Source organism: Saccopteryx bilineata, chromosome 5 (genome assembly GCF_036850765.1).
Source record: "Saccopteryx bilineata isolate mSacBil1 chromosome 5, mSacBil1_pri_phased_curated, whole genome shotgun sequence".
In the NCBI taxonomy this organism is placed as follows: Eukaryota; Metazoa; Chordata; class Mammalia; order Chiroptera; family Emballonuridae; genus Saccopteryx; species Saccopteryx bilineata.
In genome coordinates this window covers 264,546,033-264,571,186 of record NC_089494.1, presented here as the reverse complement: position 1 = coordinate 264,571,186, position 25,154 = coordinate 264,546,033, and the positions used below count along the sequence as shown (strand labels likewise).

At 50.0% G+C, this 25,154-nt stretch overlaps 1 protein-coding gene, 1 long non-coding RNA gene and 1 other non-coding gene across 15 annotated transcripts in view; 2 read left to right on the top strand and 1 right to left on the bottom strand.

Annotated features, from left to right (window-relative positions):
• The window catches only part of ADD1 (adducin 1), a 102,920-nt gene that overhangs the window by 69,499 nt on the left and 8,267 nt on the right, over positions 1-25,154 (top strand). For 7 of the 13 annotated variants that reach the window (XM_066233640.1, XM_066233639.1, XM_066233642.1 and 4 more), the window contains 10 exons: positions 5,662-5,813; positions 9,115-9,195; positions 9,435-9,584; positions 11,215-11,358; positions 11,465-11,563; positions 12,709-12,885; positions 17,585-17,929; positions 20,329-20,430; positions 21,038-21,127; positions 21,724-21,816. In XM_066233640.1, coding sequence (XP_066089737.1) covers positions 5,662-5,813; positions 9,115-9,195; positions 9,435-9,584; positions 11,215-11,358; positions 11,465-11,563; positions 12,709-12,885; positions 17,585-17,929; positions 20,329-20,430; positions 21,038-21,127; positions 21,724-21,816 — 1,433 coding nt within the window. The remainder of the gene's footprint in view (positions 1-5,661; positions 5,814-9,114; positions 9,196-9,434; positions 9,585-11,214; positions 11,359-11,464; positions 11,564-12,708; positions 12,886-17,584; positions 17,930-20,328; positions 20,431-21,037; positions 21,128-21,723; positions 21,817-25,154) is intronic. The other 6 variants (XM_066233643.1, XM_066233649.1, XM_066233644.1 and 3 more) reach the window with 3 other exon arrangements.
• On the top strand, positions 792-870 carry TRNAV-GAC (transfer RNA valine (anticodon GAC)). The gene has a single exon. It is a non-coding gene; the product is annotated as a tRNA-Val (tRNA).
• Positions 9,768-17,362, bottom strand: LOC136306878 (uncharacterized). The gene is made up of 3 exons (XR_010725702.1): positions 17,210-17,362; positions 14,381-14,661; positions 9,768-10,789 (listed from the first exon to the last, which is right to left on the bottom strand). It is a non-coding gene; the product is annotated as an uncharacterized lncRNA (long non-coding RNA).

Genomic DNA, 25,154 nt, shown 5'->3' with positions numbered 1-25,154 from the left:
GTCAAGGCACATATGGGAGTTGATGCTTCCAGCTCCTCCCCCCCTTCTCTCTCTCTCTCTCTGTCTCTCCTCTCTCTCTGTCTGTCTCTCCCTCTCCTCTCTAAAATGAATAAATAAATAAATAATGTTAAAAAAAATAGTCTGTAAGCCTGAAATGTTTTTGACTCCTTTTTTATTTTTTTGACTCCTTTTTTGTGAGCCAATGAGACTGTTATTTCTCAGGCAGATGACTTGTTATTTGGCTTCTCAGACCCTCTGTGAATTAAACGAGGCAAAAATAATGCTTGAACTCATTTTAGCCAGGCCAACTTGTCTTTCCCACCATTCCTCACTGCTGCATGCAAATGGGTGGGAAACAGAAACACTCCAAAAGAAAGCCAGACGAAACTGTTGGGTGGATGAACGTGAGAATATGAACCAAGAAGAGTGAGCTGTGCAGACGTGAAACGCTATGATCAGCTCTGATGGTTCTGTGTAACCAGCATCAGGTGCTGGTTTCCATTAGGTCACCTGGCATTTGCTGCTTACCTATTCATTCCATGGAACTCTTAGAAGTTGACTGATATTCACCAGAGTGATATCCCATTAATGACTAGAGACATTTAATTTACTAGCTCAAATCTCCATCATGAAGTCAAATAAATGGTTATCAGTAAGGTTTTCATATTTTCAAGGGATTCTTAATGTAGTCCAGTGACATTTCATAAAGTAATACATTTACTTGTATATTGTCTTTTAGTCAGACATAAAGGAAATTTTATTTCAATAATGCCATACCAAAAAAAGAAAGGGCCCTGGCCGGTTGGCTCAGTGGTAGAGCATCGGCCTGACGTGCAGAAGTCTTCCCGGGTTCGATTCCCGGCCAGGGCACACAGGAGAAGCGCCCATCTGTTTCTCCACCCCTCTCCCTCTCCTTCCTCTCTGTCTCTCTCTTCCCCTCCCGCAGCTGAGGCTCCATTGGAGCAAAGATGGCCCGGGTGCTGGGGATGGCTCCTTGGCCTCTGCCCCAGGCGCTAGAGTGGCTCTGGCCGCAACAGAGCTATGCCCCGGAGGGGCAGAGCATCGCCCCCTGGTGGGCAGAGCGTTGTTCCCTGGTGGGCGTGCTGGGTGGATCCCGGTTGGGCGCATGCGGGAGTCTGTCTGACTGTCTCTCCCCATTTCTAGCTTCAGAAAAATACAAAAAAAAAAAAAAAAAAAAAGAAAGGAACAGAGACATCTTTTTAGTTTAATTGTATCTATAGTTTGGTTTTTTGTTTGTTTTTTATTTATTGAGAAGAGGGGAACCAGACAGACTCCTGCATGTGCCTGACCAGGATCCACCTGGCATGCCCACTGGGGGGCAATGTTCTGCCCATCTGGGGCGTTGCTCTGTTGCAACCAGAGCCATATTTCAGGACCTGAGGTGGAGGCATGGAGCCGTCCTCAGTGCCCGGGGCCAACTCACTTCAATCGAGCCATGTCTGTGAGAGGGAAATAGAGAGAAAGAGAGAGACAGAGAGGAAGGAAGGGGAGGGTGGAGAAGCAGATGGGCACTTCTCCTGTGTGCCCTGACCAAGAATTGAACCCAGGACTTCCACACACTGGGCCAGTGCTCTACCACTGAGCCAACCAGCCAGGGCCTTCTTTTTCCATATTTATTACTTAGAATATTTCTATAAAGAGGAACTTCCCTGGGAAATGGGGCATGGCTGGAAAGGTGACCACTCTCTTCCTGTCACACACGTTTGGGGAACCTGGTGCTAAACCATTTAGACCAGTGGTCCCCAACCTTTTTTGGGCCATGGACCGGTTTAATGTCAGAAAATATTTTCATGGACCGGCCTTTAGGGTGGGACGGATAAATGTATCACGTGACCGAGACAAGCGTCAAGAGTGAGTCTTAGACGAATGTAACAGAGGGAATCTGGCCATTTTAAAAAAATAAAACAGCATTCAGACTTAAATATAAATAAAACGGAAATAATGTAAGTTATTTATTCTTTCTCTGCAGACAGGTACCAAATGGCCCATGGACCAGTACTGGTCCGCGGCCCGGGGATCAGGGACCACTGATTTAGACAACCTGCTTTTGGGTATCTCATATCTTGTGATTTATGGAAAGTCAGCCCTCAACACACATACAATATAAGGAAACTCTCTCAACTCTGCTTGGTTACCTTGTGGTGCAGTTTGTTTAGGAAAAGGGGACCTTTTTTTTTCCTTAAAGGAATGATGCTCCAACCAATGAAGCCATCTAACAAGGGCTCTTTTTTCTTTTCTTTTCTTTTCTTTCCTAAGAAAGACTTCTTTGAAGGAATTCTATATATAAATATACTTTATTTATTGCGCTGGCTGGATAGTGTCATTGGTTAGAGTACTCTGAAGAACAGAGGTTGCTGGTTGGATCTCTGGTCAAGGCACATACAGGAGCAGATCTATGTTCCTGTTTCTCATTCTCTTTCCTTTCCTTCTGCTCTTGCTAAAATCAATAAATAAAATTTTTAAAAAAGTTTATTGAGCTTGACCAGGTATGCAGAGGACCAAGGTTTGAAACCTGGAGGTTGCTGGCTTGAGCGCAGGCTCACCAGCTTGAGCGCGAGGTCATTGGCTTGAGCGTGGGATCATAGATAGACATGACCCCTTGGTTGCTAGCTTGAAGCCCAAGGTCGCTGGCTTGAGCCCAAGATCACTGGCTTGAGCAAGTGGTTACTTGTTTTGCTGTATTCACCCACCCCCATCATGGCACATATGAGAAAGCAATCAATGAACAACTAAGGAGCTGCAACGAAAAATTGATGCTTCTCATCTCTTTCCCTTCCTGTCTGTCTGTCCGTATCTGTCCCTCTCTCTGTCTCTGTCACACACACACACACACACACACACACACACACACACACACACACGTTCATTGATTGATGAGAAAGAAGCATCACGTTATTGCTCAACTTAGTTGTGCACTCATTGATTGCTTCTCGTACGTGCCCTGACCAGGATGGAACCAAAGCTCTCGGGGCGCTGGGCCAACCATCCACTGAGCTACCCGACCGGTGCTCTTTTCTTTTTCTTTCTTTTTTTTTTTAAATTTTGTTTATTTATTTTTACAGAGAGAGTGAGTCAGAGAGAGGGATAGATAGGGACAGACAGACAGGAACGGAGAGAGATGAGAAGCATCAATCATCAGTTTTTCATTGCACGTTGCAACACCTTAGTTGTTCATTGATTGCTTTCTCATATGTGCCTTGACCGTGGGCCTTCAGCAGACCGAGTAACCCCTTGCTGGAACCAGCGATCTTGGGTTCAAGCTGGTGGGCTTTTTTTTTTGCTCAAACCAGATGAGCCCGCGCTCAAGCTGGCGACCTTGGGGTCTCGAACCTGGGTCCTCTGCATCCCAGACCAATGCTTTATCCACTGCGCCACTGCCTGGTCAGGCTGCTCTTTTCTTTTTTTAACATTTTATTGATTTTACAGAGAGAAGGGAGGAGGGGAGGAGGAATGATAATTTATCAACTCATATTTATTTCACTTGAGTTGTTCATTGATGTGCCTTGACCAGGCAAGCCCAGGGTTTGGAATCCGTGGCCTCAGCATTCCAGGTCCACCCTCCATCCACTGTGCCACCACAGACCAGGTGGCTCTTTTTTTTTTCTTGATGGGCTATTGTACTCAGTTTGGGTTCCGATTTCTACTGATATCTTAGTGTGAGACTTTGTCCTGAGAGACAGTTTTGGGTGGCTCGTTTAGATTAAAGTGTGCACAACACCTCCTATTTTCAGCTGCCCTTCTGAAACTGGCCTTCTGAGCTTGCTAGTGAGTTCTTGTTGGTTCTTTTGGGAGTCTCAAGTCTGGCAGATGGTCCATGCTGATCCATGCCCTGTTTGTGAAAACCCTGCCCCTTCCATTTTTGGTCTCGGGCTTACCTTGTTACCTAGTGTGCCAGAGAAAACCTTGCTATTTGGTTTTACTACCCTAGTTGCACTAGTTAGTTTTTTGTGTGGGACTAGGATAGAGATTTAAGATTCAAAACTAGACTGCCACTACCATCGTCTTCTGAAAAATCTTCCAAGAAAGTAAAAGATTGAGTTCTGGCTGGGTAGCTCAGTTGGTTAGAGCATCATCCCAATACGCCAAGGTTGTGGGTTCAATTCCCGCACATACAAAAAACAACCAATTAATTATGTAAATAAGTGGAACAACAAATCAATGGTTCTCCGCCCCCTACCTCTAAAATCAATCAGTAAAAATATTTATAAAGAGAGACATGTTGATCAGGATGATATGTGGTTCTTTGTATTCTCTATACTTTCCTGAATGCTTGAGATAGTTCACAAATAAAAAGACGGATCAAATCTAGTAACATACGATGAGTATGATTTTGTCATGAACAAGTAGAATCAGGCAGTCAAATACTTTTTTCTTTCTTTCTATCTAATGTGTGTGTTTTGTTTGTTTATTTCTCCTTTTTCTTGCTTAATTGCACTGGTTAGGATCCCCAGTAGAGTATTCAGTAAGAGTGCAGGAGTATACATCTTTGCATTGTTGATGGTAAGTTTTTTGTTAGATGGCCTTTATCAAGTTGAGGGTGTTCTCTTCCATTCCTAATTTGCTGAGAGCTTTTATCCCAAATGGATGTTGAATTTAATGAAATGATATTCTGCTTCTATTAAAATGATTCTGTGATTTTTCCTCTTCAGTTTGATATGGTGAATTACATTAATCAGTTTTTGGATGTCAAACTAACCTTGCATTCCTGAGATAAACCCTCCCAGTCATGATGTGTTATTGTTTTTATGTTTTGCTGGCTTGTTTGCTAAATCTTGTAATTTTAGTTGGTGTTCGTGAGAGTTCTGGCCTGTTTTTTCTTGTCATGTTGTGTAATGCGGTGTCTCCGTGTCCTTTTGGTGTCATGGTAATGCTGGGCCTGGTAGAATCCATTGGAATGTATTCTGGAAGACTTTGTAAAACTGGTATTATTTATTCCTTAAATGTGTGTTACAATTCACAGTGAAGCCATCTGGGCCTGGAAGTGGGGCTACTCAGGATGTCTGTTTCTATGTGGAATGAACTTGGGTAGCTTGTGTCTTTGAAGGAATTTGTCTATTTTATGTGAGGTAAAAATATTGGCTGACATACTTGTTTATATCATCCCTTTAATGTCTGAAAGATACGTAGTGATGTCTCCACTCTTCTTCTTTACATTCGTAACTTATGTTATTACTGTGTTTTATTGATGAATCTAGGGGTATTTTATTTTGTTTTGTTTTCAGAATTTTATTTCATTTTTAATCTCAAGATTAAATGTTTTTTTCTCTATTATTTTTTGTTTTATACTGACTCATTTATTTTCTTTTAATTTTGGATTTAATTTGTTCTTTCTAGTTCCAAAAGGTAGGTAGATATTCAGATCTTTTTTAAAAAAACTTTTTTTCTTTTCTAGTAAATGTTTAATACTGTAAAGTTTTTCTAAGTTGTGCTATATTGCATCCCCAAAATTTTGCTACCTTTTGTTAATGATTTCAATTTAATTATATTAATTTTGGGAAATACAATCTTTATGAAACAGCCTTTGGGTTTTCGAGACTGACTTTATGGTGTATGGAAAATTAATATCTCATAACTGTTATTGTTTGATTTACGTATGGTAAGAAATATTAAATCTTTGAGTTGTGTTTTTGTTTATTTCAGGTCTTGGTATGGTGACTCCTGTGAATGACCTTAGAGGATCGGATTCGATTGCCTACGACAAAGGGGAGAAGTTACTGCGGTGTAAATTGGCAGCATTTTACAGACTGACAGATCTCTTTGGGTGGTCTCAGCTTATCTATAATCATCTGACAGTGAGTATGGGTGGGATAGTAACTGAATGGTACGGTGGAGTGGTGTGTGTCTGGCCCCACCTCCTCTGGTTAGGAGAAGGGGGATCCACTGAGCTGAAGTAACCCTTGAAACAGTTTCCTTCCGATTCCTGACTGCACAGTGTAATAATCTGGGAACTAGCCAGTTTGAATTAAGAATTATGAGCACAGGAGTTCTTTTAAACTCCTTTCTCACATGCTAACCTAATGATTATTTACCAAAATATAGTCAGTTCTTAAATTCTTTATACCTCAAAACCTAAGAATGAAATGGTTTTTTTCCTTCTATCTCTTATTTTACTTCTATAGCTACTCTAATTTTAGCCATTTTTAAAACTATTTTCTTGAATTTTTTTTTGAGAGGAAGGAAGAGATGAGAAGTTGTGGCACTTTAGTTGTTAAATGATTGCTTTCTCATACGTGACCAGGGGGCTCCAGCCAAAACAGTGATCCTTTGATCAAGCCAGCAACCTCCACACTCCGGCTGATGAGCCCGCATGCAAGCCGGCAACCTCAGGGTTTCAAACCGGGGTCCTCTGTGTTTGAAAGGATATAGTGTATCCACTATACCCACTGCGCCACCGCATGGTCAGGCTGTGTGGGCCCCTTTAGGTTCATGTACTTCCTGGACTTGTATGTCTATTCTGTTCACCAAGTTAGGGAAGTTTTCTTTCATTTTTTCAAAAATTGTTTTCAATTTCTTGCTCTGTTTTCTCCCAGCCCCCAGGATGCCAATGTTGGTATGCTTGAAGGTGTCCCAGTTCTGATTGGGTGTTTTTTTCCTTTATATTTCAAATCGCTGATTTTTTTTCTTTTGATTTTGAGAAAGGAAAGGAGAGAAAGAGACGGGAAGGGAGACAGAGAGAGAGAGAGAGGCATCAACTCATTGTTCCACTTAGTTGCTTCATCTGGTTGTGCACTCACTGATTGCTTCTTGTATGTGCCCTGACCAGGGATCAAAACCACGACCTCTGTGCACCAGGATGATGTTCTGTTTATTGAGCAGCCTGGCCAGGACCCCACATTGCTGATTTGATTCTCAGCTTCATCTGCTGTACTGTTGATTCCTTATAAATTATCCTTCGTTTCAGTTAGTGTACCCTTCATTTCTGACTGCTGCTTTTTGTGCTGCTGAGGCGCTCACTAAGTCCAGTGAGCATTCTCATAGCCAGTGTTTGGAACTCTGTATCTAGTATATTGCTTGTCCCCATTTCGTTGTTATTTTTCTGGAGTTGTGCTCATTTGGAACATATTGCTTTGTCTCCTCGTTTTGGCAGTCTCTCTGTGTTTCTGTGTGTAGAAACACAGGTAGAGCCACTGCGTCTCCCAGGCTTGGTAGAGTAGCCTAATGTAATTGGTGTTCTGTAGGGTCCAGTGGCACAGGTCACCCAAACCTGGCACTTGAGGTGCACTCCCTGTGGGGACTGTGTACACCCTCCTGTTGTAGTTGAGCCTTGATTGCTATTGGCACGTCACTGGGGCCAATTAGCTGCAAGGACTGGCTGCTGTCACCACCCACCTGGAGGATCAGCTGTGCAGGGGCCCACACCACAAAGACTTCAGCAGGGATCTGGTGCTTGCTGAGTGCACTTCTTGAGTGTGTTGCTTGTGAATGTGGTTGGGTTGGTGATGTTTTGATGTGGTCTCAAGCTGTCACTGGATGTACTGGCTCTGGGGCTCCTGGGAGGTACATGCCAAGGTCAGCTGCCTGTTGTGTTCTGAGCTGGGCAGCAGGGTTTTACCAAGAGCAGACTTATCAATGGTGATGGTTTACTGTTACTGCTCCTACACCACTTGGGACAGTAATAGCCAGGCTGTGCCATTGACTGAACCCTTCATTGTGAATGTGAGCCGTCATCCCCACCTGTGGGTCAGGGTGCCCAAAGGATCAGAGCCTGTTCTTGGTGGAGCTAGGATTTTAACTCAAGTCGTCTATGACTGTGTCTTCAGTGAAATCCACTGAGGTAATCCAGCACATTCAGGCATGAAGACACAGAGGCAGTGGGACAGTCTCTGCTGTCTAAGAGGTGAATGGTAGATGGAGCTGGTTCTGTGTGGAGTACTAGAACCTTAGGAAGACAGTTCCGCTCAGTGTGGGAGAGGATGTTTTAGAGATGAGGTTTTTCCAGCTTGGATTCACTCATTGCTGTTCCTGGCCCCAGGATGTCAGAGATACTCAGTGACTTTGCTGAATGGAAAGTGAGAGGTTCTGGTTGGTTGGCTCAGTGATAGAGCATCGGCCCAATGTGTGGAAGTCCTAGGTTCGATTCCTGGCCAGGGCACACAGGAGTAGCACCCATCTGCTTCTCCACCCATCTCCCTCTCCTTTCTCTCTATCTTTCTTCTCCCCTCCCGCAGCAAAGGCTCCATTGGAGCAAAGTTGGCCCGGGAGCGGAGGACAGCTCCATGGCCTCCACCTCAGGCGCTAGAATGGCTCTGGTCGCGACAGAGCGACGCCCCAGATGGGCAGAGCATCTTCCCCTGGTGGGCATGCCAGGTGGATCCCGGTCGGGCACATACAGGAGTCTGACTGCCTTCTCACTTTTAACTTTGGAAAAATACACACACAAAAAAAAGAGTGGTGAGCATCCCTATCACTACAGCTTCCCAGACAGCCATGTGTGTGTCTGCGGGCTCTGCCACAGAAGACGCTGCGCTAGTTAGGAAATTGGAGTAAGTGCTTCAAAGCTGTTTCAACAAATAGGAAACTTCACCTGCCTGACCCTAGACAGAATTCTTAACTCAATAGTAAATGTATCCCAACCGAATAGCTTTGGTAAGTCTATCCTAAAGTTATGAAAACTAAACTGAATTTCTTTGAGGGCAGGACTCATCTTTTTCCTGCTCTGTTATTAGCATCTGTGTACGTTGCAGATACGTGGCAGGTGCCATTTCGTTAGGATGAGTTGAGGAAAGAAAAGTACTGTGGAAGAAGCAAACACGCCAGGGATGTATGTGCTCTCTCTTTGTTTTGTGATTGTTCTTGTCCTGCAGTTTTGAGCACTAAACACAAATCTCTTTTGACTGAAAAGTAAACTTGGGTTTTCATTATTACACTCCCAGGGAGTGACACCTCTTTTGCACATGCCAGTGGTTCAGTCGCCACCAGCTGTTTCTTTCTAAAGTTAATTACCACGACTGTAAGATGCACTCTATGTACTTGATAAATTACTACAATGAATATTCTATATTGTGTAGATGTTCAACAGACCAGTGTTGTAGCCTGGAAGAGATGCAAATAATTTCTTTTAGATGTCGTGCTAACTCAGTCATGTCCCCACAGACCAGAGTGAGCGCTGAGCAGGAACACTTCCTCATTGTACCTTTTGGGCTTCTCTACAGTGAAGTGACTGCGTCCAGTTTGGTAAGAATGCCCTTCCTTCTTGGGCACCATGAATGTGTATGCCATGCTACTTAATTAAACCCCTTCTAATCCCGTTGGACACCTAACACGCAAGGAAGAGGAGGGACTCTGTGTTCTGTGTGATTAACTCAAAGAGAAACCTTTAAAATAGTTATAAACACTTTAAACTTTGGTATAAATACTTTCTAGTTAGGGTATTTTGAAATCCTCTTGACATGAAAATTTTTGTTTTATTTTAGGTGAAAATCAATCTCCAAGGAGATATCGTAGATCGTGGAAGCACTAATTTAGGAGTAAATCAAGCTGGCTTCACGTTGCACTCTGCGATTTATGCTGCACGACCAGACGTGAAGTGTGTGGTCCACATCCACACGCCGGCAGGGGCCGCGGTGAGTGCGGCTGGGGCGGCGCGTCCAGTGTGACGCTGCGTAGTGACAGGCTCTGCACGTCCCCCGTACAGTGTGACGCTGCGTAGTGACGGGCTCTGCATGTCCCCCGTACAGTGTGACGCTGCGTAGTGACGGGCTCTGCACGTCCCCCGTACAGTGTGACGCTGCGTAGTGACCGGCTCTGCACGTTCCCCGTACAGTGTGACGCTGTGTAGTGACGGGCTCTGCACGTCCCCGTACAGTGTGACGCTGTGTAGTGACGGGCTCTGCACGTCCCCCGTACACTGTGACGCTGCGTAGTGACGGGCTCTGCACGTTCCCCGTACAGTGTGACGCTGCGTAGTGACGGGCTCTGCACGTCCCCGTACAGTGTGACGCTGCGTAGTGACGGGCTCTGCACGTCCCCGTACAGTGTGACGCTGCGTAGTGACGGGCTCTGCACGTCCCCGTACAGTGTGACGCTGCGTAGTGACAGGCTCTGCACGTCCCCGTACAGTGTGACGCTGCGTAGTGACGGGCTCTGCACGTCCCCGTACAGTGTGACGCTGCGTAGTGACGGGCTCTGCACGTCCCCCGTACAGTGTGACGCTGCGTAGTGACGGGCTCTGCACGTCCCCCGTACAGTGTGAACGCTGTGTAGTGACAGGCTCTGCACATTTTCTTGGACATGCCTTGCCTGTTGCAATAAATCCATGAACCTAACTGTTGGATTAAAATGATTTTTTTACTGTTTGACTTCCTTAGAAGATTTTTTTTTTCCCTTTTTAAGAGGTCTTTATACTGAAAAACCTGTAAGTCTGAAAACGCCCATTAGACTTCCAGATTAGAAAATGACGGCTTGTTGATGGTGGAGGCCGGGCTTCCATGTTACTGACGCTGTTGGGGCAGAACTCCAGCGGGGCAGTAAAGAGCCCGTGCTTGAGGAGAGGGCAGGAGGGACGGGTGGTCGGTAAAAGTGCCGTGAGCGTAGGGGAAGGCCAGCGGGATGCAGGAGCCTGGGTCGTGCGGTGGGCTGTGGGGGAGCGGCCAGGCTGGGAGGGAGAGGTCCGGGCCTGGAAATGGCTACCTACAGAGGTTCAGCCGGAACCAGCAGAGCCCAGGCTGGATCATGACTGGGAGAGTCAGAAGAGGGCACTGCATTTTTAACTGCATTGGTAGTAAGCCCAGAAGCAACATTTGTCTTAAGCTAATGGGTTCACTTCCTTCTGAAAAGAGAAGAAAATGACATCAGTCAGCACATCTCTCTCTCTCTCTTTTTTTTTTTTTAAACAGAGACAGAGTCAGGAGAGAGGGATAGACAGGGACAGACAGACAGGAATGGAGAGAGATGAGAAGCATCAATCATCAGTTTTTCGTTGTGACACTTAAGTTGTTCATTGATTGCTTTCTCATATGTGCCTTGACCGCGGGCCTTCAGCAGACTGAGTAACCCCCTGCTCAAGCCAGTGACCTTGGATCCAAGCTAGTGAGCTTTTCTCAAACCAGATGATCCCGTGCTCAAGCTGGCGACCTCGGGGTCTTGAACCTGGGTCGCCTGCATCCCAGTCCAACACTCTATCCACTGTGCCATCGCCTGGTCAGCATGTAACTCTTGTTGTGTCTTCACTCAGTGCTGCTGTGTGTTCTCTAGGTCTCTGCGATGAAATGCGGGCTCCTACCCATCTCCCCAGAGGCACTTTCCCTGGGAGAAGTGGCCTATCATGATTATCATGGGATTTTGGTTGATGAAGAGGAAAAGATTTTAATTCAGAAAAACTTGGGGCCTAAAAGCAAGGTCAGTAGGCATGTAATCTGGGGTTCACATGCGTAGGGGACAAGGAGAAAGGAGAGGCGTCAGTGCCCTTGTCCAGCTCCATGGAGCCTTCATTTTTGCCACTCAGGTTCTCATCCTCCGGAACCACGGGCTGGTGTCTGTCGGTGAGAGCGTGGAGGAGGCCTTCTATTACATCCACAACCTCGTGGTGGCGTGTGAGATCCAGGTCGGTGCTGCTGTTCCGTCCGCGGGCACTGTGTGCAGGGCTCCCGGAGGTTTCTGGTGCTAGTTCTCAGGGACAAGCCTGAGCGGTCTCTGCCAGATCTGAGCTCATGGACTTCGGGATTGGCCAGGCAGTGCCATTTCAGTGACTCAGGCTGGCAGACACATAAGTCTATGGTGTACTGGTGTGTGCCAGCCCAGGTGTTGGGTGCTTTGTGTGCTGTTACTCAGCGTTTCACTTGACCCTCCTGGCGCTCCTTTTAAAGAAACGGGCAGAGAACTAGAGACTTGCACACTGCCTCCCGGCCGTAGAGCCCTGTGCGCCAGGCTGGCTCAGCCCGGGGTGCTCCCCGCTGTCACCCTGACAGTGTCTGTGTGGCAGTGCGTCCCCCGTTCTGTTTCACACGCTCATGAGAGGTGCTTGATTTTCTGTTTCTCCTCCAAATAGGCCTGCCTGATATTCTTGTCAAGCTAAATAAAAACTTCTGAAAATAACCTTGTGATTAGTCTATCACTGTCCATTCTATGTTTTTCATTCTTAGACTCAGTGATTTGGTTTCTTTTGAAACCTTTCTGTTTTTAATTCATTTTAGTGAAAGAGTGCACAAGAGAGAAATATTGATTTCTTGTTTCACTTTTTTATGCATTCATTGCTTGATTCCAGTATGTGCCCTGACCAGGACCAAAACCTGTAACCTTGGCGTGTTGGAACCATGCTCTACTGAGCTACCCTGCCAGGGCCTGATCACAGGACTTAAAGTCACCTCCCTCCCCTACAACAAATCTAGTGACTATCCTATGACCCTGTTTTATTGCCTTCATAGCGGGTGCTCCTTCCACAAAGGTCCTGCTCAAGGTAACCCAGCTCCAGGAGTAAGTGGCAGAGCTGGGATTGTAGACTCCATCTTGTTATGCATCCTCTTACAGAATTTGTTTATTGTGAGTGTCTCATGCATACTACAGAACCAGCTCTGCTGGAAGAAAGTGACCGCTTCGCCCTGCGAAACCGGCCCTGCAAGCAGCAGGTGCTCCATCTAAAAAGAAAACAGCTTCAAATTATTGCCTGTCTTTCTTTTTATATGACTTCTCAGTCATCTCATTCCCATGCTCTCAGGAGCTCAAACTGTAATGCTTACTTGTTTTGAAAAGGTTCGAACTATGGCCAGTGCTGGAGGGCCGGACAACTTAGTCCTCTTGGACCCTGGGAAGTACAAAGCCAAATCCCGTTCTCCTGAGTCCCCTGCAGGGGAGGGCACCGGGTCGCCTCCCAAGTGGCTGATCGGCGAGCAGGAATTCGAAGCCCTCATGCGGATGCTCGACAACCTGGTAAGGACGTTCTTCCCCGTCATGGCGAAGGTGCTCTTAGGGCAGGTGAGGGGGTGCCGTGGTGTCTCTGTTCTCAGCACTTCACCTGAGACGCCCCACACACCACCAGGGCAGTTTCACTGGGAGTCAATCATGAGGAAGTGCAGAGGGAGGAGTTGTCTTTGTTTTTTAAAGGTAATGTAGTTTGGATGCACTGGAGACAAAAGCATGGACACTCCTGGCTCTACAGTCCATAGGCTGCTGGGTCACCAGCTCTTGGGGAGAGGGTCAGCTCAGCACCCGTTCTCGCTCACGTCTTCTGGTATTTTTTGTTATCTGTGTTCACAGCCAGTTCTAGCTGTTTGGGGGCTGAGGGCTGTTCCACCGACAGAGGCTGCTGGTTTCTGAGTGGGGACCCTCGTCCTGAGGCAGGGACCCGGGCCCAGCCCGGAGGGGCTGAGGGCTGTTCCACCGACAGAGGCTGCTGACTTCTGTGTGGGGACCCTCGTCCTGAGGCAGGGACCCGGGCCCAGCCCGGAGGGGCTGAGGGCTGTTCCACCGACAGAGGCTGCTGACTTCTGAGTGGGGACCCTCGTCCTGAGGCAGGGACCCGGGCCCAGCCTGGAGCGGGTGCTGTGGAGGTGGAGCTCTGGCAGAACAGGGACTCTGTGTGCACACAGCAGGGCGGGGCTGTGCTGGTGGTTTCAGTGAGGGACGGCGTCCTCGGGCACAGATCCGGGAGAAAACCGTAGGTGGCACTTGGGAATGACCTGAGGAGAGGTGGACGCGCGGCAGGCCAAGCTGGGTGGAGGAGGGCTTGGCGGCAGAGGCGGCTGTGGCGCTGGAAGCACAGCGGTGGGGGTCGGGGTGCACCTCTCAGGTCCACCTTTGACTGACAGGGTCTTCAGGCTCCTCGGAACAAGGCCCGTGGGGTCAGAGCCACTGCAGATAAGACAGGACCCTTTCATACTGCACTGTGCCCTCTTAGACGGCTTCGGGCGAGTCCTTTCTCCTGTCCTGGCATGAGGGACAAGGAAGCCGGGAGGGCTGTAGTCCTGTGTGTGTGCCTGTTCTGCGTGGTCTCAAGTGCACCCGCCCCGTCAGACGCATTCCACCCTCTCATAAAACATCCTGACTTTGGGACAGGTCACAGAGGCGATGGGTGGCTGCAGGAGGTTTAACTTTCCTAAAGATTTTGGAGCAAAAGGAATTCATACATCTGGTTTAGGGTGTGCTCTGGGGCTGTGTCCTCAGGAGTAGAGTTGGTTAGTGAGGGAGCAGTGAGCAGTCTTTCATAACTTCTGGTATCACGTGCTCGGTAAAGATGCAAAGCAGTTACTGACCATCTGCTCTTGAGCCTTTAGCCGGAAACAGGACATAGCTCTTGCCCTAGCCAGGGAGATGGACAAACTGCAGTATGCAGCCCAGCACCTGTGCCCTGTGCCCTTAGTGTGATGAAAGCTGTAGGCAGACGGCTGGCCCAGGTCAAGGGAGCAGGAAGAGGGACAGAGCTCACCTGGAAGATGGAAGGAGCCATTGGAACCAGGTGTCAGGCCAGGGTCGTGCACCCTCGGGGAAAACACACCTGCAGAAGATTTGAGAGGGGCAGTGGGGGCCTAGGTGTCAGCGCTGAGAGACAGATGCCCTTGCGGGCCCGGCAGTATGACCAGTGCTGGGGGGCCCAGTCTTACCGCCCTTCTCTCTGTTGTCTCACTCTCTTGTTCCTGAAATCACGTGGGGCGCAGGAGAGAGGATGAGAGTCAGGGACAGCAGCCGCCCACTGTGAGTGCATTTGTTCTGGAAGGGGAGAGGGAGATCAAAATGAGCAGTAACTCTGGCGGGAGGGAGATCGGGGGTGAAAGGCTGACCCTGGAAACGTTCATCACAACAGGGGTGTTTTACTCGGTGTCCTTCGTATGCAGAGAGCATGTTACCATTTTTAATACTAGAAGGCCATGTGGTTTATAAAAAAATAAACTGGACAGTGACCACTGATTACAGTCCGTGATTCAGTTAGCGTTCTGATCAGTCGTGTGTGCTCACCTTTGAGAAGGGCAGAGGACAGCTGAGGACCCTCGCTCTGAGAGAGTTCGTTCCAGCATACACACAGAGTGCTGAGTCGTTTCCCATGAGGTCAAGATAGAGCCCCAGTGTCTCAAGGAAGGCAGGAGCCCATGCTTTTCACTAGAAGCCGTGTAAGAGGTCTTAGGTCTGCATATTGCCTCTTAATTTTACTTTGACCACATTTAAAGGGAAGAATAGAGAACAAACCCACACCTTGGGAAGGTAAATCTTTATGGAGTCCTGGGTGGTTTATCCTGAAGTCATAGAGATTACTCCAGTCCTGGCTCTCTAAGTAAGAGTAAACTTGAATTAAGAGCTGTTGTGTTTTTTTGAAGACAGTCATCTTTTAGCTGAGTCCTCAACAGAGCATGCTCATAAATGGAAAAATTGCCAGTGCAGACACCTGTCTTCCTGAGGACAGTTATGAAAACAGCCACTACCAGCTCCAGCTAGGGAGTGTTGAGTGGTGGGTCATGAAGGAGGCAGCGCCTCCCTCACAAAGGACGGCAGCACCCAGAGGGGTGAGGGAGTGCCTGGATACAAAGGAGTGTGAACAGACCCTGGTCGGTTGGCTCAGTGGTAGGGCCTCGGCCCTGCGTGTGGAAGTCCCTAGTTCGATTCCCAGCCAGGGCACACAGGAGAAGCACCCATCTGCTTCTCCACCCATCCCCCTCTCCTTCCTCTCTCTCTCTCTCTCTCTTCCCCTCCCGTAGCCAAGGCTCCATTGGAGCAAAGTTGGCCCGGGCACTGAAGATGGCTGCAATGGAGCAACGCCCCAGATGGGCAGAGCATCGCCCCCTACTGGGCCTGCCAGGTGGATCCCGGTGGGGTACATGCGGAGTCTGTCTGTCTGCCTCCCTTCCTCTCACTAAATAAGAATTTTAAAAAAGAAAGAGGCCCTGGCCGGTTGGCTCAGCGGTAGAGCGTCGGCCTAGCGTGTGGAGGACCCGGGTTCGATTCCCGGCCAGGGCACATAGAAGAAGCGCCCATTTGCTTCTCCACCCCTCCGCCGCGCCTTCCTCTCTGTCTCTCTCTTCCCCTCCCGCAGCCAAGGCTCCATTGGAGCAAAGATGGCCCGGGCGCTGGGGATGGCTCTGTGGCCTCTGCCCCAGGCGCTAGAGTGGCTCTGGTCGCAACATGGCAACGCCCAGGATGCGCAGAGCATTGCCCCCTGGTGGGCAGAGCATCGCCCCCTGGTGGGCGTGCCGGGTGGATCCCGGTCGGGCGCATGCGGGAGTCTGTCTGACTGTCTCTCCCTGTTTCCAGCTTCAGAAAAATGCAAAAAAAAAAAAAAAAATACAAAAAAAAAAAAAAGAAAGAAAGAAAGGACTGTGAACAGCCCCTGTAATTCTTTTGGATCCTAAAGCTTTGACTTTCCTTGTGAAGTTGCTATGGGAGGCTTGGTCCACATATGAAGCTGTGGGTCAGTAGTGCAGGGACAGCTGAGCTGGGTCCTCACTTTGGGCCTCACAGGCTGCAGTCAGGGCATTGGCCTGGGCTGGGTTCTCAGAAGGCTCAGCTAGGGGAGGATCCACTTCCAGGCTCTCGCAGGAGGTGGGCAGAGTTCATTTTCTTGCGGCTGTAGTGGGCATGGCCACGTGTTGCTCAGAGCCAGCGACACAGAGACTCAGGATGGGTGCCTCAGTCATGGAGTATGTCCCCTCACCTTTGCCCGTTCCACTGATTAGAAGCAAGCCACAGCGCATACCCACAGTCTGTCAGAGAGGGCATTACAGGAGGTGGGAACCATGGGTCACCCTAAAATCTGCACCACCCAGCGCTAAGCCCTGGATGCTGGATGGGAGGAATGAGTCAGGCCCACCCTTGCTTTGGGGCACTGCCTATGATGCGTGAGCAAACAGGTTGGTCCAGCACAGTGGGTCAAGTGCTGTCCCAGAGGTGAGAATTAGCAGGGCACGTTTTAAAGCAGAGTAAAAGGTTATAAGGCAGAATCGAAGGTTGAACTTGAATGTTTAAGTTAGAGTTCAAGGTAAAGTATATATTTTGCCAAGAGCCAGTTGTCAGAAGGCATACTTGTTTGGTTTTCCTGAGAGAATCATGGTTTCTAAACTGGGACTTCAAAGGTAAAAAATAATTAAGTAGATTGATTAATATAACCTGTACTATAGCCAGCAACAAGTAAGCCCTGTTCTAAAATTTTTTTAAACTTTTAAATAAACAGGAAACTGTACTTACTTAAATATTTAGTTTATTAGTTTTTAAAAAATGAACACACTGGGTAACCAGTGCCACCGAAGCCCATCCCCTCTGAGTCACTTACCCCATGCCAGGTGACCCCTCCGGTCCAGTGTAAATGGGTGAGACTTGGTGTCTTCATGCAGCCAGCACCCTCAGGCTGCACCTGGTGTATAGATGTATTCTCACTGTCACTTCCTAGGTCTTGGTGAGCACACCCCGTGCCACTGCTGACAGACTTCTGGGTTGGTTCCAGTGTGGGGCTGTTAGGAACAGGCTGCTGTCAGCATGTAGTCCCTTTGTTTGGTGAACATAACTCACATTTCTGTTGGGCACATTCCTAGGTGTGGAATTGCTGAGTCATAGGGTGCGCCCGTGTTCAGCTTCTGTAGGTATTTCCATACACTTTTCCATAGTGAAAGTGGAACGTTGACTGTCTTTCACTCTCTTTGGACCCTAGGGTTACAGAACTGGCTACCCGTACCGATACCCGGCTCTGAGAGAGAAGTCTAAAAAATACAGCGATGTGGAGGTTCCTGCTAGTGTCACAGGTTACTCCTTTGCTAGTGATGGTGATTCGGGCACTTGCTCTCCTCTCAGACACAGTTTTCAGAAGCAGCAACGAGACAAGACAAGATGGCTGAACTCTGGCCGGGGTGACGATGGCTCTGAGGAAGGGCAGAGTGGAAGCAGCCCCAAGTCGAAGACTAAGGTGTGGACGAACATTACACACGATCACGTGAAACCCTTGCTGCAGTCTCTCTCGTCCGGTGTCTGCGTGCCAAGCTGTATTACCAACTGCTTGGTCTGTGCCTACCTTACTGTTCATAGTTAGATGATGTAGAGCAAGTTGGGTAGCTGGGGCTTCGGAGGCTTTGGGAACCAGCCCTGCTGACCCGAGATTCAAGGCGAAGCTTCCTGTTAACCTTCTGTAGCCAGAACCCACATCTACTTTATTAGTCAGACGTAATGCAAATAGTACTGTCTGCTTGAAACTGCTTAAGATACATTGTCCCTCTCTAGTATTTCCATCTTTACCTAACTGTGTACTTAGCAAAAGTACCAACTAACGCGTACTAACCTAAACCTAGAAGCTGCCGTTTAAGTCACATTGTATCTGAGGAATCTTACTACTTTAGGCGCCAAAAGGCAGTTCAGTCGTGGCCTGTTTATTCGGTGTTGTAAACACCAGTGGTCTCAGTAGGTCACTTTATCTGTTCTTCAACATGTCGAGCGTTTTCTTACGCAGTTTCTCCTCTGGGCTCTTGGTGATTTCTTGGCTGACCCGGTCCTCTCTTGTTAGGCCTCTGCCCCCGCTTTTATCCCAAAGCCTCCGAACGCCCTCAGCAGCTGCCTCCTGCATGGACTGTTGCATGTGAGTAGACGGCCATCGCGGAGTCTTCTGACTCTTGCTGGGTGTGGCATGACCCAAGTGCAGCGCAGGCCACACAGGCACCAGCAGCGGACGGTTGCTGCCAGCGTGCTTCACGCCCCTAGTTACCCGGCCCCGAGCTGTCCTCGCGGTCCTGGCCCTTAGCCTCCGCTGTGAAGATGGTCTTCCCGGCCCTAGCTTAGCCTGGACAGTCCCCTGCTCCTGCAGTGGAGCCGTTGAGGACACAGATGGGCAGACCCAGCTCTGCACTACTAGTCCCGCCCGAAGTGCAGGCGGAGGGAGCGCAGGCCCCCGGCACAGCGGGCCTCCTCCCAGGTGCTCTGACTCCAGAGACCTGTCGGAGTCCTGTCCTCCCAGGTGCTGCTGCTGTTTCCTGAGGCTCAGGCGGCGACAGAGCCTCTGCCCCAAGGACGGGCTGCCGTGGGCAGCCGCTCAGGGTGTGAGCCGGCCCTCCTCTCCTCCTGCCTCCTGCCCTCCCTTCCCTCAACCCCCTCCCTCTTTCTTTTCTCGTGTCATTTGTTTTGTTTTTATTGATTTTACTTGTTAAAGGGAGTGGGCCTAAAAGACTTTGTGCTGATATCTGTACACGGTGCCGAATGCTGTGCCAGATTTTTCCGAAGTGTGTGTGGCAGCAGCTTTGCGCCACATGTGCTGTTAGCGTGAACAAGTGTGAAGTTATTTGGGTGTTGTAGTCAGTGCTGACGTGGAGGGAAGCTTGGTCAGCACTGGAATGTGTTCTTGTTCTGGAGTGACCCCGTGCGTGCCCGTGCGTGCTCCCAGGTTGGTATATTCACCTACAGTCACTGTTTCAAGTTTGCAAACGTGGTCAAGCTCCTGAAATTGCTGGTTTCATGTTTTGACTGAAAGTGATCTTTAATGGCAAGCTGGAGTTGTGTAATCTGAAGATAACGTCAGTGAGTACCTCCCAGCTCCGCGCCCATCGCACTCCCCACAGTGCTGAGCCCGCCACTCCCGCTTCCTCCCGGCCTCATGGCATCTGGCGCTCTGAGTGCCTCTGAGACTCCTCTGAAAAGCATAACATCTGCTCTCTAAGGTGGGCTTGTTTTAATGTTCAGTGCCTACTGATGCCTTAGAACTACAATGTGATTAAAAAGGTCATATTTGATTGGAGATCCAAAAAAATATATATACATGAAAGGCGCAGGCTGCTGCCAATGTGCACTGACACCTAAAACAGCCTTCTAGGCAGGGTCATAGCGCTTCAAGTTCGTCTGGGATATTTTTGTAACAGTCCAAGTACGAAGTTATATAAAATATTCGACATCACCAAATCTTCCTCCGGGTGCATAAGTGTCCATTCAGTGACTCTCTTGGGTTGAAATAGTGACAAATAATACCTTCTGAGGCTATAGTTCATTTCAATGCAGAACTTTGGTGATGCCCACTCCTGCCTCCCAGCACCAGTGCCCCTCCCTCCGGGAGCACACCACATCGCTTTCCACACCCTGTCATCTCATGCTTCCAGCTGGCTGTGGTGCTGATGCTCAGACCAGTGAACCAATGTGCTCTGAAGGGTCCCCACCGGCTGGTCCACGGGAGTAACAGGCACAGCTCTGTGATCAGCTTGTGTCAGACCCTAGATTTCAGCGGGGCTTTCCACATGACCCTGGCCAGTGAGCCATTCCTGGTTTCTGTCTGGACACGCCCTGCCGATGGTACTGCTGCGGTGGCACAGGAGTGTGCTCATTGGTTCATTCTCTGTGATGTGCAGTGCATGACATGTGAGATAAGTGGTGGTGTCATTTACCCTGGTCCCAATTCTGATGTTTCAACTGTTCTTGATATTACAGTGGACTAAAGAGGATGGACATAGAACTTCCACCTCTGCTGTCCCTAACCTGTTTGTTCCATTGAACACAAACCCGAAAGAGGTCCAGGAGATGAGGAACAAGGTGCGTATTCGTGTGTGGGTGGTGGGATCTCGCTGCTGTGGGGCAGAGAGAGCTGGCTCCGGCCGAGGACTTCGCTGACACCGTTATTGCAGCTGAGGTCACTGCTGCACTGCTGCTGTTGTGCTAAAAGTGTGGTCAGAAGCAGCAGGTGGCTTGGGGCCCGTCGTTCTTGAGTTGGCAGTTCCGCAGCAGGGCGGAACCGGAGGCTGCACAGCCTGTTTCTGGCATGCAGAGCCTTTACTCTGCCTGTCAGCATTGGGGGGGGGGACCCTGTGAACTGGGATGTATCAGAGCACAAGACCCACCACCTTCACAGTGTCCTGATAGGATGGACACAGAGAGAGTTTCCCCAAGGGAGGGAGTGCTTGCCCAGGTCATGCGGAAGGTGCAGAATATAGGAACGGGCCTTCCCTCCCCTCGTACCCATGCGTAGTGGGCGGGACCAGCGCCCTCCAGCAGGCGCAGGCCCGGTGCTCAGGTACTCGGGCAGGATCGGTGGGGGCTGGGCAGACGGGAGGTTTGGCCAGCATGTGTCTGTGGGCAGGAGTTCCAGTCCTGGTGAGGCGTCTGTGCTGTTGATGTGTGTTTCTCTCCTTGCCATCCTTAGATCCGAGAGCAGAACTTGCAGGACATTAAGACGGCCGGCCCCCAGTCCCAGGTTTTGTGTGGTGTAGTGATGGACAGGAGCCTTGTCCAGGTGAGAGCTCAGAAATTATTGGGTTTTTTTTTAAGTTTGGAGAGAATGACTGTGAGGTAAGTGTTCTAGGCAACCCGTCTTTGTTAAAAACCTTCCTGATGAGAAATCACGGCCACTTTTTCCTGAGCTGTCGTCCCAGCACGAGCATGCCGGGGCTGTCCTCCCAGCCTGCTCCGTGCAGTGCATGCCTGTGTGGGGGCAGCATGGCTGCGTGGGGACCACTGCCCAGACTGAGTGCTGGTGTGCCACGTGAGCTGCTAGACCAGGGGCTTCGGTAGACTTGTTCTTGTCCATGTTGCTGTCCACAGTGACCCACATTTCTATAAAGGGATGGTGCCTTGGGGCCCATGGATGGTGACCGTGTAAGTAGTTGCCTCTGGAACCTTACACGTGACTGCAGTATAGGTTGTCACTGCCTCTTCCGATGGCCAGTCTTGGTCCTGACATGGGGTCTGTGCTTGCACGTGGCAGCGCTATGTCCGCTGCCGTCCCTGTGCCGCTGTCTCTGCTGCATGCTCTCGGCGGTGCCATCCTGTGTGCTCGGTTGGTACTTCAAGCTGGGCCTGGGGCTCTGCTGACTCGGTTTACTGTTGCAGGACGCACCCCTTTCTGACTGCACGGAGACAATCGAAGGGCTCGAGCTCACAGAGCAGACCTTTAGTCCAGCTAAATCTCTCTCTTTTAGAAAGGTACTTGCTGCCCTGCCCTCAACTGCCTTCGGCACGTACTGCCTTCTACCTGCCTGTCCCTCACCTGTCCGTTCCCTCTGGCATTGTCCTAGTTACTGACGTAGCTATACACGGGTCCCTATATCTTTTGTGAGACTATACAGAAGGTTCTGTTCTACCGCCTCTATTCTGTAACTGAAACATTTGGTATGAAGTCATTTTTACAGTTTTCAGCATTCTGCATGGTTGCTGAGAAGTGGCCATGTTAACGCTGGCGTGCTTCTTGGAAGTCCTGCGTGGGATAGGTCAGTGCTGGCCGTGCTGCCACGAGGCCTGCTCCCGCTCTGCAGGGGCCGTGCACGCAGTTACGTGCAGTCGGGTGGGTGGAGGGAAGGTCTCCCTGCTGTGGGAGAAAAGCAGGACAGTCTTTGTCAGTGCTTGTTGATTATAAATGTATTTATTTTGACCTTCCAAAACACCCTAGATAATTTTTTTAATGTTGCAAAGGGGAAAAAGACTGAAAATTTGAAACCCGAAATTATAATTCTCCAGGTACACACCTACCTCCTGTGTTCAGTCAGTGAGGAGTCCGTCTGGAGTTACATGTGCAGGCGGGAGGCCAGCCTCTGAGGCTGCTGGTACACAGCGCCCGGTGCCGAGGGCAGGGGCTGCTCACAGGGTTCAGGGCTCGGGCGTTCTTCCTGTGTCCAGAGGAAATTCTCAAGGCCTGGCTCTCAGTGAACACACCTCCAATGAGACGCAAGCATCCTTTTATTTATCCATGTTCCACTTGCCAGAGAGAAGCTGATTTTTCCCAGAGATTCTGTATTCCTCTCTGGAATCCTTGCTAATAACATTATTTTGCATATTACATATTATTTCAGTGGGCCCCATTTTCCCTTGTCCTTAAAATCTACTTCCAGTGACCATTCGTGGAGGAGCTTCTAAGAGCAGGGGCCAGAGATGGCCTCTAGCCCGTCAGCTGGTTTTCATGCTTTCGTACTGCGTGATCTTGTTGGTTCCTCTTTGTTTTCTCAATGTGTGAAGGAGTGCTGAGTCCGTGAGCTCCGGGGCAGACCCAGCAGAGCAGCCCTCTGGCTTTGTGGGCAGAGGGGCTTTTACAGGCTCTGGCAGTAGGGCGCATTTAGTGGTTTCTGTTTGTCCCTCTAAGGCTGCCCTCCTAGAAGGTAGACCATGTTCAAGGCTGCTGTTGCCAGTTTCTCATCCAGTCACAGTGCTGGTCTTGCTTGTGCATCAGTGCTCAGACCTGGGTGTGTGTCACAGTCACCTGTGAAGGCTTCCTGGAGTGCAGACGTGGGCCCCTCCTGGCTGGCTGTGGGATAGGGATTCCTGGGGAGTGCCCCGTGCTCCGCGGGTCAGAACGTTCGACCAGGCCCTGCGAGGAGGCTGTGTCCAGGTGGGATCAGCAGAGGAAGCCACTAGGCACCAAGCCCAGCTGAGGACATGCCCAAGCTCTGTTCCAGCTCCTCTTGTCCCTGCTGCCCTCTTTTGAGTGCTCACATCAGCACTCTTGGTCTTTCTCCCACGCAAGCATGTTTCATTTTGGTGGCGAGAATGTGCTTTGACTCCTCTGACGTCCTAGACAGGGTTGTTCTCACTGTCTGTGAACCACAAAGCACAGATGGCGGAGCTCCTTCTGGAAGGTGGCATTGCTTGCTGACAAGCTGGACTTCTCTTTAACCAGATGAACAGGGCTGTTGGTTAATGTTCTAAAAACACCCTCTTCCTGCCTGACCAGGCTGTGGTACAGTAGCTGCAGCATTGACCCAGGATGCTGGGGATCCAGGTTCGAGACCTTAAGGTCACCTGCTTGAGTGCAGGCTCGTCCAGTTTGAGCAAGAGAGTATAGACATGACCCCATGGTCGCTGGCATGAGCAAGGGGCTCATTGGTTCAGCTGTAGCCCCCCCACCCCTGCTGGTCGAGGCACATATGAGACAACAATCGAACAACTAAGGTGCTGCAACTACAGGTTGTTTCTCGTCTCTCGCCTTGCCTGTCTCTCTCACTCTCTCATGCGCACACAAAAATAAATAAATAAACCCCCTCCCTGGTAAGGCGAGTGTGGAGATGCTTATTTCCTGACTGAGAACCCAAGGGATGGGTTTTTTCCTTTGCTGATTTTGAAAAGTTGACTTAAATGAATGTAAGCATTTCTCAAACCTCCTATACCTTCCGGTTTCACTGGCAGTGATTCCAGGGGTGCTCACACGATGGCCAGTGTATGGTCAGCCCAGCAGGCTCTTGGTAAAATAAAATAGGCCTTGGTCAGGAAGGGGCTTGTCTGGGGCCACAGTGCTGCCGGGTGGTGGGAAGAATTTGAGTCTTTCTTGGGGAGGCAGAGCTGCTTCTGAATGAGAAGCGTTCACTTGGACCAGGCCTGGTCAGAAAGTGGGCTAACCTTGACCCGTCCAGGTTCTCTCGAATCTTGTGCCTCTCTGAGCACAGGTTGCTGATTTCCTGTAGGCCCTTTCCTCCTGTCCCCTGGAGTCTGTGTCACTCACTGACCAGTCCGAGAAGACTCCAGACACTCTGTACCCAGCTCATGGGACAGGACCGCTCAGCCCAGGTGTCCCCAGCCTCGGCTGGGCTCTGTCTCCTGTGCTCATTGCTAGGGTCTGTCTGCCCCAACGTTCACCCTGCTGAGGAGAGTGCTGACAGGCCTGGCATCACAGTGATTCTGTATTCTCCTGTCGTCAGTTGTGTTTGGAAGCTCTCATTAAGTAAAGGGCATGTGCATGAGCTCTGGGTAACTTTCTCAGAGATGAACCCCTGAGCGTTTAGGGGCCAACCAGGCTGAGCCACGGGGCGTGGAGTGTGTGGTGGACTTCACACCTCCATGGGCTGCTCACCTGGCTCTCTTCCCTCCTCTCTCCCTCCTGGGCCTGGCCTGGCCTGCCCTGCCCTGCTCTACTCTGCCCTGCCCTGCCCTGCTCTGCCCTGCTCTGCCCTGCTCTGCCCTGCCCTGCCCTGCCCTGCTCTGCCCTGCTCTGCCCTGCCCTGCCCTGCCCTGCCCTGCTCTGCCCTGCCCTGCCCTGCCCTGCTCTACTCTGCCCTGCCCTGCCCTGCCCTGCTCTACTCTGCCCTGCTCTGCCCTGCCCTGCCCTGCCCTGCCCTGCCCTGCTCTGCATGCCCTGCCCGCTGTGTTGGGCCTTTGCTGCCTGGCCCTTCCCTGCCTGCTGTGTTGGCCCTGCCCTACTCTGCCCTGCCCTGCCCTGCCCTGCCCTGCTCTGCCCTGCCCTGCCCTGCTCTGCCCTGCCCTGCCCTGCCCTGCTCTGCCGTGCCCTGCCCTGCCCTGCTCTGCCCTGCTCTGCCGTGCCCTGCCCTGCCCTGCTCTGC